Source organism: Adelges cooleyi, unplaced genomic scaffold (genome assembly GCF_023614345.1).
Source record: "Adelges cooleyi isolate 19-005CV unplaced genomic scaffold, UGA_ACOO_1.1 ACOO_flye_CR_arks_rails_tigmint_CR_PRNA_167, whole genome shotgun sequence".
Lineage (NCBI taxonomy): Eukaryota > Metazoa > Arthropoda > Insecta > Hemiptera > Adelgidae > Adelges > Adelges cooleyi.
In genome coordinates this window covers 3,354,708-3,369,625 of record NW_026095824.1, presented here as the reverse complement: position 1 = coordinate 3,369,625, position 14,918 = coordinate 3,354,708, and the positions used below count along the sequence as shown (strand labels likewise).

General features: G+C 35.3%; 1 protein-coding gene across 3 annotated transcripts in view; it reads left to right on the top strand.

The window, feature by feature from the left end:
* Nucleotides 1-14,918, top strand: part of LOC126848043 (uncharacterized) — a 212,587-nt gene extending 197,669 nt beyond the window's left edge. For all 3 annotated transcript variants that reach the window (XM_050588553.1, XM_050588555.1, XM_050588554.1), the window contains 14 exons: nt 7,642-7,915; nt 8,272-8,460; nt 8,526-8,851; nt 8,912-9,051; nt 9,117-9,284; nt 9,350-9,594; nt 9,671-9,907; nt 10,011-10,172; nt 10,260-10,408; nt 10,830-10,951; nt 11,018-11,200; nt 11,272-11,376; nt 11,449-11,673; nt 11,758-14,918. In XM_050588553.1, the coding sequence (XP_050444510.1) occupies nt 7,642-7,915; nt 8,272-8,460; nt 8,526-8,851; nt 8,912-9,051; nt 9,117-9,284; nt 9,350-9,594; nt 9,671-9,907; nt 10,011-10,172; nt 10,260-10,408; nt 10,830-10,951; nt 11,018-11,200; nt 11,272-11,376; nt 11,449-11,673; nt 11,758-11,910 (2,678 nt within the window). In that variant the 3' untranslated portion in view covers nt 11,911-14,918. The remainder of the gene's footprint in view (nt 1-7,641; nt 7,916-8,271; nt 8,461-8,525; nt 8,852-8,911; nt 9,052-9,116; nt 9,285-9,349; nt 9,595-9,670; nt 9,908-10,010; nt 10,173-10,259; nt 10,409-10,829; nt 10,952-11,017; nt 11,201-11,271; nt 11,377-11,448; nt 11,674-11,757) is intronic.

The following is a 14,918-nucleotide window of genomic DNA, read 5'->3' as shown; positions in this document are numbered from 1 at the left end:
CGATTACCTTCTTGTCTTTACACGTGTGGATATTTTTATATACTTTGCAAATAATGCTGTTGATAACCTTACCTAGGAACATAATAATTGTAATATAATAATATAATGTATTACAGTTACGACGACTTCCGAGAAGACATGTCAAGAATTTATTATAGAATGGCGTATAAAATACACAGTTTTTTTAAGAATTACTTTTATGATATTCTTGGAAAACTATTTTAGCTTCTATGCAGAGCTGAGAAGGTATTGTTTTTATCATATCAGGTACCTATTATCTAATGGACTGTGCTTTCCTACCCCCTGCCCACATAGTTGTGTCCCAGAAGGGGTTGGAACTTTTTCTTTATTTAAGGTGTAAGTCTTAGGGTTTACGGTCCGAAAATTAGACCAAAGGTAGATCTTGGATGAGTCCATAACATATACATAATTGTATTAAAAATCTGTACTCAAACTTAGGAAACCCCCAAAAAATTAACGTTTTTTTCAGAAAGCTAAGATTATTTTACATAAAGAACTGCTTTTTAAAAAATCAGGTCGAAGATACTATAAAAAAAAACGATTAAAAAAAGTAGGCATGACCTTCGTTGCACGGAAGTACATAGGAACATGGATATGTCTTCTGGTACTTTTTGGTACTTTCTAATATCTAATGTTCTATTTCTAATCTCTTACCTATTATCTCTGATATCTAATCTATTATCTCTAATCTCATATCTCTTACCTCTTATATCTATCTCATATCTCTAATCTCTTACCTCACCTCCAGCATCCAGCTAGACCATCTTAGCATCTAGCTGGACCATCTCTTATCTCTAATCCATTATCTCCATTTTTATCTCTAATCTCTTATTTTTAATCTCTTATTTCTAACGGGTAATAACTATGGCAACAAATTATTTGTAGACAGACAATCGACACTAATAGTATCCACTTTAATACCGAAAATATATTATTCTAAAACACATGATTGCCTTTAGTTTGTATTTCTACCATTGCAACAGAATTCTCATCTTATCGTTTATCTGTAAGTTATTTTATCATTTTCAGTTGTCACATAGACCCATCAAATTACACCTAATCAGTAATAACGTTAACTGCGAATACAACATAAATATAATTGGTATTTTTCGAATCGAAAAAATAATATTATAATACAACATTATGCTAATAAACAAACGTCTACAGTGTCTTCTGGGCGTTTAGCCTGATTAGCCTTTTGATTGCGACTTTAGGGTGCAAAAAAAAAAAACAACAACCAAAAGCGGATTTACGCGGGTAATTATGAATAATTCATTAATGTTCGAACGGCAATGATAATGGCATTTTAATATAAAACGAGGTCAACGGTATTGACGTCGACAAAAAAAAACCTACCCCCGTAAGAGCCCTCGAGCCAAAAAAAAAAAAAAAACATTAAACCTGTAACGGTCGGACAAAACGAGCAATAAAAGTGCTTTATTGGATTTTGTTGAAATATGGTCATAGTCAATACCATATTATGTTTACAATCGAAAAACATTCTAATACAACGTTTACTTGACACACGACGGTTTGGTAGTTCTTTTTAGTAATCATTTAGACAATACCTGCCCCTCGCATATATATTAAACTATGTATTAAAAAAAATCACACAAAATACTAATAATGAGAAGATAGAGAAATGTTTGTCTTGGCTTTAGTATAAGATAATATAGACATTAATTCATACCCAGCGGTTAAATGATTTGAATTTGAAAAAATCCTGTTAGGTTACATCATAATATAAATGCTTAATTTACAATTTTCTATTAAACTTTAAGAGATAAAAAGTTTATTTTTTTTTTTCGGGGTACGATGACATAAAAAAACCTTGTTTACGCCTTCAAAAAATGTGCACTGAAAAATGGTCAACTATGGAGTTATTTATCTTGGCCACTGAAAATTATGATTACCTAACACATAACTGGTGTCTGTTGAAATTTTCTGGTCGTTGCATTTTTCGACTGAGACGACTTTGATATGATATTATTTTCTGTTGTGCAGATGGTGCAAACACTCGAATGAATATATTATTATTATTATTGTACCTGTATGGTCGCAAACATATTTTTTGTTTACTTGGAGTACACAAAATGTAACGCTCAACAAAGCCAGACGACGGTTTGACCCGTCAGAAAGTTTCCCAGGACAACTACTTTGGTGTAGTGTAGTGGGTATAGTATTGACCAACCGTTTGTTGGCACGTCAACAATACACAAAACCATAATCGAAACACGGCGTTTACTTAAGGTCTCTCCTTGGAAATTTGACGTCCGTTTTACCACCACCACCACCACCACCATGGTCGTCGTGCATCAATTATTAATTGATAGTTTCACCTTCCCCTTAAAAGCATTCCCGTGCGGAATAATCGAACCCATTACCGCCACCGGCCGTATCAAACTCAATTTCCTCCCCTCGGTTGTTAAATGCAATATATTATCATCGACCATTTGCCCACCGTAAACGGTCAACGGTTTCACGGTGCATTTAGGCCACATTGCCGTTCTGGAATATTTCAATAACCCATTTTAATAAAACACCAAATACACTGCTAACGCAATACATCACCGTTGGTTTAGTTCCTGGACGATTTTATAACGAATTTGAACTTTCCTAGCCCCCCCCCCCAACCAACCCCAACCCCAACCACATAATTACAATAATAGATTATAATATTACATGGAATATAATAAACAGTGTAACAATAATGCACTATGTTATACATAAAAGGTTTACAGATAGAATGAACCCAGAACCCTTAAACCAAATGCTATTCAAGTCATAACTACAGGGTTGTACACGCGCACACGACTGCGGAGTATTTACAAAACAATCGTGTTTTTAAAATATATAACATTTTTCGGTTTACAAACTAAGTGTATTTAAGATAAACAACATATTTGTACCGCGACATACTTCCTAGTATATAAAATATTAATTAGTAGTTCCACAAATATGCTATGATTTATGTATTATACCAAAAATACCTTGAGAATTTTGGTTCTTGATCATTTTTTTTTTTTTCACACTAGTAATTTTCTAGTTTATTCTGTCTTACTCATAACAGTACCGTCGCAAGTTTTCTGGCTAAGTGTTATACTTTGATATCATCTGAAACACTGTCGACGACAAGATGATTTTCTAAACGCTGGACAAATGTTTAATTATAAAACATATTTCCATAGCATTGGCATGCAATGAAGTTATTGACATGTTATTGAATTTCGCGTTCGATAAAGTATATTGTGAACGACGAAGAGAAACGACGCGAACGGCGAGATGCTATTAATATTATATAGTTCTCCCTTGTCTTCCGCCGTTGGTTTTTATTTTTATTAATATTTTTTATTTCCCTTTTTTTCTGTGCCAACTGTGTGTGGAATTTCAATAATAGCTGTGCACGGCCGACGAAGCGCAAACGTTTAGCCCGCTTCGGTTGATATCAATTTATATTTTTTCGGCACATGATAAATTCGTCCGGCTGTTTTTTTTTTACTCGCATTCTTTAATTTATTCCCTCGTCTTGTACTCTTTCTCGCCTTTACCGAGATAGAATTTGTTCATATACAGCTACTAGGTATGGCTAGGCATTGACCCTGAACGGCGGTTAAATTATACTGTAATGTACAGGGTGTCCCAAAAAGAACGGTGGGGTTTCAAACGGCTGTGAAGTATTGGACCTATAGTGCTCTGGTATGGCTTTAACGAAAGTGTGAGACTTAAAATTATAGTAAATAACAATAATATATTATTAATAACAATACAACAATATGGGAAAAGCGTATAAAAACACCACAATGGGCTAGACGAGGCGGCAAGCAAACGCCGAACAGCGCAAGGAGAACGGTGAAAAACTACCGTTTAAACAACCCTGAGGGTGTGAAACGGTCTTGGGGTGTATACATCTTATATAGTATTATAAATGCACTGCACTTTACTGCCGTCTTTGTCCCGACCAACGAAGATATTCACACCTTACTTGCCAAGACGGTGAAAATATTATTAAAATTAACATTTTTCCTTCTCGTGTCCAACCCTTGTTTGTTGCTTACAAAACCCTATCGTTTATTAAGGGTTGTTTTTTTTTTTAATTCAGTTTGTTATTAAAAACATCAATACAATTGGTCTGTTTTTAATTAACTTCGAGACAGCCACTATGTATAAATGTGATATTATTTGTATTTGTTTAAAAAATAAACGAGATTGTACATGCAAATTATAGTATATATACAACAGCCAACACAATGTACATATAAAAACGTAAATAAAGTGAGAATAAAAGTCGGGCAGAGTGGAGGTTGATTTTTACCGTTATAATAATTAGTGAAGTGCATGTCTAGAGGCGGACACAGGAACAAAACAATAGAGTTCATTGTCTCTCATGTGGACAAAACCAAATGTATATATATATTGTTAATTGATCAATGAAATAGTTGACCTGTGTCGTTTCGGAAAACAAACTCAGTTAGGGTAACTTGTCTAAAGTTTAACTTCTCCTTCAAAATATACACTGAAAATAATTGTAACAACAGTCAGTTTTTTTTTTTTAAAGAAGCAAAACAAACTATCATCAGTCTTGTATAATATCATCGTTTTGCAACGTGCTACCTATCCGACTAAATTCCCTTGCCAGAGTCCTGAGGGTTTCCTAACGACTTGCGCCATTTACTAGCATTCCACCCTGGCGCTTTAATCGTCCAGCAGTGTTCCCTTAATTATGGCCGGCTGGTCTTAGACCCGGAGCCGTCTCTTTAAAAGTAAGCAAAAATGTCGATACTTAAATTATATTTTCTTCAATTTTATTCGGTTCAGAGTCAATGATAACAATAATTATTATGGTCGGTTCGAGGCGGGTTAATAAGAAAAAAAAATTATTGCCTACGGTTTTGTAATCCATACTGGGATTACTTCTTAGATTTCATACTTCTAAGATTTTTTCCCCAATAAATATGTCTTATGTGTCCCGTTTCCTGTGATGTAACAAAACACCTGACCTAAATAATAATTGATTACCCGCGCCTTTTATATTATCAGTCGATACGCAAACCCACTCTCGTTTGCCCAGACGGCGATTGTACACGGGAAACGGTTAAACGTGAAAAATGTATTTCCATTTATTTGGGTTTATATGTTTTGTTATGTGCAAACATAATTGGCTCTTCCAAGTACTACAACACACGCGTCGGAAAATGTACTATCGTCAAATAATAATATTCTATCGGTTCTTTTTATTATTTATTCAATAAGAGCAAATAAAATATTATACAATGTACAATGTACCGGATCATTATAACCGTTCTTCCGGTTGTAATTCTGCACATAAACACCACCGTCGCACCGGTCGTTATGGACGGATACCATCAATACAATAATAATATATAAAATATCCTTTCAGCATGCGCTTAATAAAAAATAATAATAATAATAATAATGTACTTTTCAATACTTGGAAAATGTTTACCTTCGCCCTTATACGTAAAATAGAAGTATAGACTTGTTATTTTTTTTTCAAACGGGAACGCATCTTTTTAGCTCCGTAAATATGTAGACATTTAATTTGATATGAATTTGTAAAGATTTGAATTTAAGATTAAGATATTTCCTAACTTAACCAATTTGGATCTGTTCTCAAGTTTAATAGGTCACACAAACCAATGTGTACATTGTCAAGACGGATGAGTCCTATTATTATAGTTGTTAGTTAAGACAACCTATTGAACGATAATAATAATAATAATAGTATGATTTAGATGGGAAAACTTTATTTGTTTGCTTCCAACTGTTTTTCAAACAGTTTATTACATAGGTTTGTGAAGTACTGGAAATATTTTTCTTACGTTCAGATACTTATCTACCTTGCACAATATCCACCCACTATATAAGATTTCAAACTGACGGTTAAAGTCACAATTCTTGGTATTGTCGAATGCGGGTTCGATTACAAAGATTTAAAAAGTCAATCGTCGTATACCAATCGAAAAACTTTTACCAGAAAGAAGCCTACTCGAATGTTGCCCCTAATTCGGAAAGCGCGTACTCTAATCGGTTTTTTATTGTTTTCCCGTAGTTAATCTTTGAACAAAGTCCCGGTATCTCCTTTAAAAAATATCGAGTGGCTTATAGGATATGGGAAATTTAAACAAAAGTAGAGAGAGACTTTACAGCAATCCACTAAATCATGTCCAGTGTATTGTAAATCAGTCATAAATTAGCAGATTGCAGTCATCGTTACCAAATTTGAACACAGAAACGAAAACTTATCCGAAGCTTGCAAAAAATACTTATTTTGGGGCTTTTAAAGGTCGGAGACTTATTCACACGAGTGACGACGCGTCTGATCTGGTTATATTAAACAAGTCAAAGCGCTAACACCTTCTTAGTACTTGACTTTTCGGTTGAAAAAGTTGTTTTATGCTTGCAGCCCAACCGTGCAGGTAAATTTTCTGTCATCAAAGACGACCCTCCCATAAGTCATCCACGCATCCACGACTCCTTTGGCACGGTCGTCTTGGAAATTAAATGACTAAAACATAATAAAGTCGACGGCTAGCAGCGGCATAAACGAAATAATATGCGCGTTAAACTAGGGTGTGTACTGTGTAGTAGTTACGTAGGCGCTCATGTCCGTGCCGGAAATTAATATATTTTTCTCTCCTTCTTTTCCACCGCCTTACTATTTTACTCGTGTCGTCTTCCTCCGGTCGTTTGTTCTTGGCACGACCGGTCATATACAGAGCACATACAACAATATATTATCCGCCAACGACAACGTTAACATTAGTTTAGGGGAATTTACTACTACGCAGTACAAGAATTTCAGACATATCATCAACGAGAGGAGACCGTTCTTGGAAAAAATTCATATAAATATAATATATTTTATTTTAATTTGAAGCTTCAAAAACTGTACATGCAAATTCACTTGCGTGGTACGAAAACACTTGTGTCCGGTGTGTTTTTTGTTATTGGCAAAAGTATACACTTTTATTCCACAATAATCCTCGCGTTATTCATATTATTTGTTTTTATTTCGAAACTATACGTGACCGATATACTTCCAATTACTGTCCGGCGAAATATTTCCAATACTGTTTGTATCTTTCCTTAGGCCGCAATTCGTTTAATGAGAATATATAAATTTGTATGCCATCCGTTGGTCAGAAATTTTTATTGAAAGGATCATCTCATCTAGGCTATATCGTTACGTGTCAAGAATTCGCACCCCAAGCGTTTAATACCTACGTATGTGCACATAAAATATAAAAGATTTCTATAGGCGTTGTTCAAAAAAGAAACTGCGTATTCGTTATTAGCCTTGGGCGTGAATAAACTTTCTAAGGTCAATTTTTAGTAACACCCTAGTCCGTATCCCAATCTGGAGTGTTCTCCTAAAACGATCTCGAATGATCCAACTTATAGATAGAAGATAGCAAATCCAAAATTAAAACGAATCAGGTGAATCGTGGAGTTTACCCTTGCAATCCAACAGCACTGATGAATAGTCATACGATTGTGGGTTTTCCTGGCTTTCCCAGATATAATCATGCAGATAAAGTGTATTGATTGTAGATATTAAATTATTACCTATATTAATTACAGGGTTTTATTTGTCTACAGATGACATATGCGAGGAATGGCCACACAATTTCGCGCCAGCTCCCGCTTACTGGATCGAATGTTCTAGGCAAAAAATCACCAGCGAGGCAGGATGCGTCGAGGAATCGGGATCGGACGAGAGGGAGCTCAACAACGGTTCAAATTCAGACGGGGGAGAAGGCAACCCGGAGTACTGTTGTAGCCGATACGGTCGAGCTAGGGGTTCGGATAGTTTACTTCTGGAAGACGACGAATACTATCCGTACGACGACGACTACGTCATACCACCACCAAGGTAGAGTAATCATTGAGCAGTGATCATTGGTGTTCATATAATAGTAGATAAATGCATCTATAAAATCTACTAAGTATAACTCGTAATAAAATAACGAGATAATAAAACACGACGGCGGTTTTGCCTTGTTAGATGGATTAAGTGTCTTAATAAGTAGACGGGTCGGTTTTTTCCCCAATAAATCGTGTATCTACTGTAATCAGATTTAGTCGTCTATAGTATCATGTAATACAACACTATATTATGACACTGACCATTTCGATTCGATTAAACTTTATCTCTCACACCACACACAGGTTGACGTTACCAACCCACAATTATTATCGTTTTTTCACGACTGCATTGTCTTGATTTAGGCCAAAAACGTCAATAGAGGAACAATGGGAAAAGAACAGATGCTTTGAACTCACTTCCGTGGAACAAGAGACGTTCGAGAGGTATTTCTATCAAAAAGAACATTGGAATTACTTCACAAACGACGAAGACCTCGGTCCGGTCATTTTGAGTCTAAAACAGGAAAGCATAAACGGACGTGATCAATTCAGGTAAGTATTGGCTGGCGCCTGCACTACCGAATGCGTTTAACGGTAATTATGTTTGTTTGGCGTAGAATATTAGTCAGAGCCATAAGTTACACGGTACACGGTCTCATACCGGCGTCTTGCGTGTTTGCCGACCGTTACAACCGCGAAGAGGTGGTCAGGTCCTTGGGCAAGGAAATCAATCTCAATCCACCGCTGGTGCTGGGCCAGCTGCCAGACACTGCGGACGAACTGCTGAAATTGGACCAAGTCTTCATGAAGTCTGAACTCAAAGTGGGCGTGATATACGTCAAGGAGGGCCAGACCACCGAAGAAGAGATATTGGATAACAACGAGAACAGCATGGCGTTCGAGGAGTTCCTCGGACTGTTAGGAGAGACCAAAAGACTTTGCGGTAAGGTCCTGTGGGTAGCGCCATTTCCGCTCGATAGTAATACTCATATAATGTTTACAGGCTTTGATAAGTATCGCGGCGGACTGGACACAGTGCACGATTTGACGGGAACTCATTCTGTGTACACCAATTGGAGAAACATCGAAATCATGTTCCACGTATCCACTATGTTACCGTACGAAGCTCACGACGCCCAAAAGGTATTATGATAAAAATTGTACGGTTGCATGAACCAAGCAGTAAAATTGTACCTTCTTGTTTATAGCTGCAAAGGAAGAGACACATAGGCAACGATATCGTGTGCGTGGTGTTCCTCGAAGCTGACAATACTCGGTTTTCGCCGGCTTGTATCAAATCACATTTCCTCCACACGTTCATACTGGTCAGAGTCAGTCCGAGAATCAGAAGGAAAACGGAAAGGACCAAATACGAGGTAACTCGACAGTTGGTTTCTTTTGTTGATGATCTTCATTCAACGTGTCCGTCGGTTTTCCACAGGTGTCCGTGGTGACCAGAGACGAGGTGGGCGCGTACAAACCGTACCTCTGGGAACAGTCGGTGTTCGAAGAAAAAGACATGTTTCGCGAATGGATTTTGACAAAGATAGTGAACGGCGAACGCGCAAGTTACTCGGCACCGAAATTCGCCAGAATGCAGGAACGAACCAGAAGTCAGATGCTCGAAGACATTGTGGCCAACCTGCAAAATCATTGCGAGACTGGACAAATACCCAAGCCCTACAGGTAAGCACTCACTCATTGAGGAGATAACTAAAAAGTTCATTTAATTGAACCGCCTATTGTTTTTCCGTTTTCAAAGGAGAGGATCCTGGAGGCCAATCGGTCACATGAGACCGTCCAGTCCGCTTTTGGATTCGGTCAGAGATCGGTTTGAAGACTACGACACGCTGGCCAAAGACTTTACGAAGTTCTTTATTAACTCCGAGCCTAACGTTGCTCAGAATGGTCATATGTTTGACGTGGTATTTTTGGTAGGCCAGAGCAAGCAAAAAACCAGATTTATCGGCGTAAGAGCTATTCTTGGCGTCAGAAGTAGGTATGTATCGCTTTCAGAATAATAGAAAAACAACCTGTACCATTTCTGACACACACACAACAGTGCCACAAAAAAAAAATATATCTTTTATTTTTGCTTACAGGGTGTTCCAGGAAATGTTGTACGGTATTTCGACTGGATTTGGGTCTCCACAAATGCCCGTTGCAGAATTGCTAGCCCGAGGTCTTCCAAGTCTACCTTCGCAACAACAGCAAAAAGCGAAGAGCAGTAACTTCTTACAGGTTCCAGATATAGAGACGCCGAGGTCAGAATTGTCAAAATGAAATATTATGTGTTTTGATTATTTTATATTACACACACCTATGTTAAAACCGTAACATGTTTACAATAGAGCGAAAAGTGTACCGAGTTCTCCGATGATGCGAAGAGCGTTCACCCGATTAGGGACTTTGACGGCAGGTTGGAGCAAGTCCATAAGGAAACAACAAAACTTGTCGGCCGACGACAAGAAGAAATGGGCTTCTTCGCAAGACTTTAGTCGTGAGTGTATTTTTCAGAGCTATTGTGGAGACGAAATGACTTTGTTTGAAACTTATGGGTTTGCCCATTTCTTCTTCTTCTTCTTCACTAACATTTACAACTCTATTAGAGTCTTAGCCGCCATCACTACATCCCTCCATCTCTCTCGATCTTGAATGATTTCCTTTCGTTCTTGCACTCCCAGAGCTTTAAGATCCTCTTCCACTACGTCTACTCTTCCATTCCATAACTGCTCCGGTGGTTTCTTCTTCTCATAATACGGCCCAACTAATGACTGGTGCTAAGCCCAGTTCTTTCTGATGTTGCTTGTTAAACTTCCTTCTCCACCTATTTTCCCTGCTGTCACACTTCTCGTTGTCTATACTTCACATCCACAAGTGAGAGTAGGTCTAATTATTTCCGTGTATCGTTGCCCGTTTAGACAAAGAAAAAGACAAGGAAAAAGAAAGAGAGCGTTTGGCTCAAATGTCCGTGCCAAAAGTCAGCGTTTGTCCGAATAACGGCAGTGACAAGATTGACCGAGCGAAGCTCAATCAAACAGAGGTAAGACGGACTACACATAATGTCATTGTGAACGAGTTGTCTTACGTTTTTTTTTACCCTTTGCAGTTTTCAATTATTGAATTCGATCCCGACACTTTCCGGATACTGCTGGATTACTTGCACACAAGCTCTTGCAAAATTACATGTGCCAACGTTCCCGGTCTCATTTGCGCCGCGGAGCACTATGACTTGCCCGAGCTGTTGCAGGCGTGCTTCCATCACACCAAGCAACATCTCAGAGTAGAAGTGGTCAGTGCTGCCATGCCAAACGGGTTATGTTCGCACGTGTCTTTCATTTTTTTTTTTTCGTTCTATTTCAGACATGTCTGATGCTGAACAGTCTTGAAAACTACGTGTGGCGTTACAACTCGGCCGTGGAATTGGTCAACTTGATATTCAATTACACCGAACAAAACGCGTTGAGGGTAATGACGCGATTTATTGTGTGCATTTTAAATGATCTGTTAATTAATCCGTCACCGCCGTCTCCCTCGCAGGTGTTGAACCATTGTGATTTTCTCACTCTTTCCGAATCGTTGGTCCAGCAAATCATGAGTAGACCACTGGAAGTATCGGAAGTCCGCAAGTTCCAGGCGATGATCAAATGGGCGACCAACAAGAGTCAGACTAAAGCGAACGCCAAAGAGGAGTTCCATCACATAATGACCAGACTCAAAAAAGACATAAATCTGGTGAAAATCGCGCCCAACGATCTCATAAACGTAAGCCACGCCATTCTCGGTTATTTTATGGTACCTGGTCTAGCTATTGGATTATATTATTATAACGAAATCCCACTGTTGCAGATCGTTTTGCCCACGAGGACTGTTGATAATCAAGACATCTTGGCGACTCTGTGCAAGCAAGCCGGTACCGGGGAGTACAAAATCGAAAAGACTGTATTCGAGAGGCTCAGCAGACATAGGTCTGATTGGGACCACGTCGAGCCATATATATAATAAGGAATCAATTTAAAACAGACCATTACTTATAAATTAATAAATAATATAATCTTTACGGTTTAAGATTTAAAAATAATAATGATAACAAATTTAAGTTTTTTTTTTGTTTTTGTAATAGATTTAAGGATTTTTATAAATTAATATTTAAAAACAATAATAATATTGTATTGAGAGATATTGTTGTAAGTTATAAGACGGCTGAGGAAGTCGACGAAGGAATTAGGCTTGCAGTGAAAAACCTCAGGCAGTTCTTATATGTGTAATGACTTGGGAAAAGGCAATGATCATAACCACGAATAACATACATATATTATAAGCGACGTTTTACCTGAGTTCATTAATACTTAAATACATAATAATATATTTTTTAAATCGATAATGAAAAAAAAAAATTGCGAAAAGTATTTTTTTTTTTTTTATATAGTTATAATATTATAAATTAAGATAAAATTTAATGATTATTATAAAGCAAAAGGCAGAACCAAAAGTGAACTTAATATTTTTTTCTTGTATACATTTTTGACATTTCAAGGTATCAGTTAGTTGTTGTATAGTTTTTCTTGAAACCCGTTCAATACTAAACAATTATTAATAGTTGGTATGAATACAATTATGCTGACTACGATTATGTAATAATTATAATTGAATAAAATAACTCTAAAAATAATAATAATAATAAAATAATTTAATGTGTGACGAGTTCATGTTTATGTTATTGTGCAAGTAGAACGTTTTTTTTTTCATTGCAAATATCTAAAAAGCGTCTAAAATAAATATTTTTGCGGATAATATTTACAGCTATATTTGCAATTATATTTATATAACTATATATTATATATATATATATAATATAAAATAATATGTAAGAGGTGTATTTATTCTAAAAGCCGTCAGTCCTTATAGTATAGGCCAAACGATAATCATGATAAAAATTGTGTTTGTGAATACCAATATTATTACTTGACAATTTGTTACCACCCCCCCTCCCCCGCCTCTTATTCCCCTAATTTATTTTTAAAATAAACGTTTTTTTTTTCCTTCTCGACGTTTGCCACGGTTCCTGTTGATAATAACATAATGACAGTTCTTCATAAACTTTCATACATATCAACACATATGCGTTTTAAAAATTAAAAATAAATGCCACTTTTTCCACGTTGAGATAATAATATTGTACCATAAAATATTTTCCATGTTTAAAAAAAAAAAAAAACAGTAGTTAAAATTAAATATGACAAACGTTTAGTTAAATTATTGAAAATTTCCAAGCAAACTAGTTCCAAAGTCAAACACTTATTGTGAAACAATTTAATTGAGAAATAAAAGAAGCAAAAGTTAAGACGTAGTTTTTTTTTTATATCAAGTAAAATAATTTCAAATAGGTAAAAATTGATGTGTGCATTTTTCAGTTGTTGTAATTTCCATTAAGAATGTCCATATATATACATACACGGTTTCTCATTTTGATTTCTCAAAAAAAACAAATTTTTACCTATTATAACACTTTGCAATATGCATTAATGTGTTGTATATGTATATTTTTACAATTAAAAAGTCTTTTTTTTTACTTACATAAGTGCTGAAAACAGTCTCAACTACAAATCGATAACTGATTTTTTAATGAATGTAACTTGCAAAAGCCTTTGCCTGTAATGGATTATTTTCAAAGAAAATTTCATACAACAAATACAATCATCAAACTCTCTGGCTTTAATGCCGAATTATCACTTTCCTGTATAGGAAAACTATAATTTTTTTGTTCCAGCGGTAAACGATAAATCCCTCAACAATATACTGGCACTAAGCTTACTGCATAGATAACCAAACCTAACCTAACCAAACCTAACCAAACCTAACCTAACCAAACCTAACCAAACCTAACCAAACCTAACCTAACCAAACCTAACCAAACCTACCTGCATAGATATTTTCTTGGGAAACCATTGAAAAATGCTGGCTGTCATCTTAATATTACAACGATATCGTGGCAAAACTCTAAAGATCATCTTCAACATTATGATATTATAATATTGTAAACATTATAATGTATGTATTCTAAACGATTTACCTGATTTTAATTATTGGCATTTATTTAAAAAAAAAAACAAGAAGAACGACCATTTGAAGTGTTAATGATTGTTTTCATAATATGTAATATGTTTCAACCATAACTTAACCCTAAGTGACGTTTGCATTTATCTAATCTTATAGAAATCGTAGACTTATTTAAATAGACACTCGGATTTATTTTTTAATTATTGTAAACTACAATATTATTTAACTGTGTTAAGTTTCGAAATTTTTTATTGAAAACAGACTTTGTCGTGTCGTTTTTACTGTGATTTGTTCAGTATTCAGGGACGTTAATATTATTTCTGTGTAAAAAACCAAAATCAAATACATGATAATATATTATTATGATACGCGTTATTTTATCTAACGCAACAATATTATTCAAAAACGACAACGCCAGATTAGACCATTAGATATGGCAAATATTATTATTATTAAGAATCGAGCGAGGTTAACGAAATTAAGAAGAAGAACATATTATTCAAATTTGTACTTGAAACAATTTAATTTTCGTTTAGTTTCCAATTACCTCACTCGATCCTAATTATAGTTTACACAATAATAATAATAATAATAATAATATAAATTATAGAATGAACATCGGTGTTGTTTTCGGTATTTGTAAACTTTTAAATTATATAAATTACTAAATATACATTATTATGTATACTCTAAACTAGTTATAAAAAATTGTTGAAATAATATATACATATATATTATATATTATGTTTAAACGTCAAATTTTTTTTGTGTTGAACGTTTCGTTTGAAACCAAAAAAAAATTAAAAAATGTTCACCATACATGTTTAAAAAACCATCGGTGCTGGCGCACTTATAATTAATTATTATTATTATTATATTGTAATGTAATTTTATTTATTTGTTTGTTTATCGAAGAACGTATATATAACAATAAACAGTTCTGTACGAAA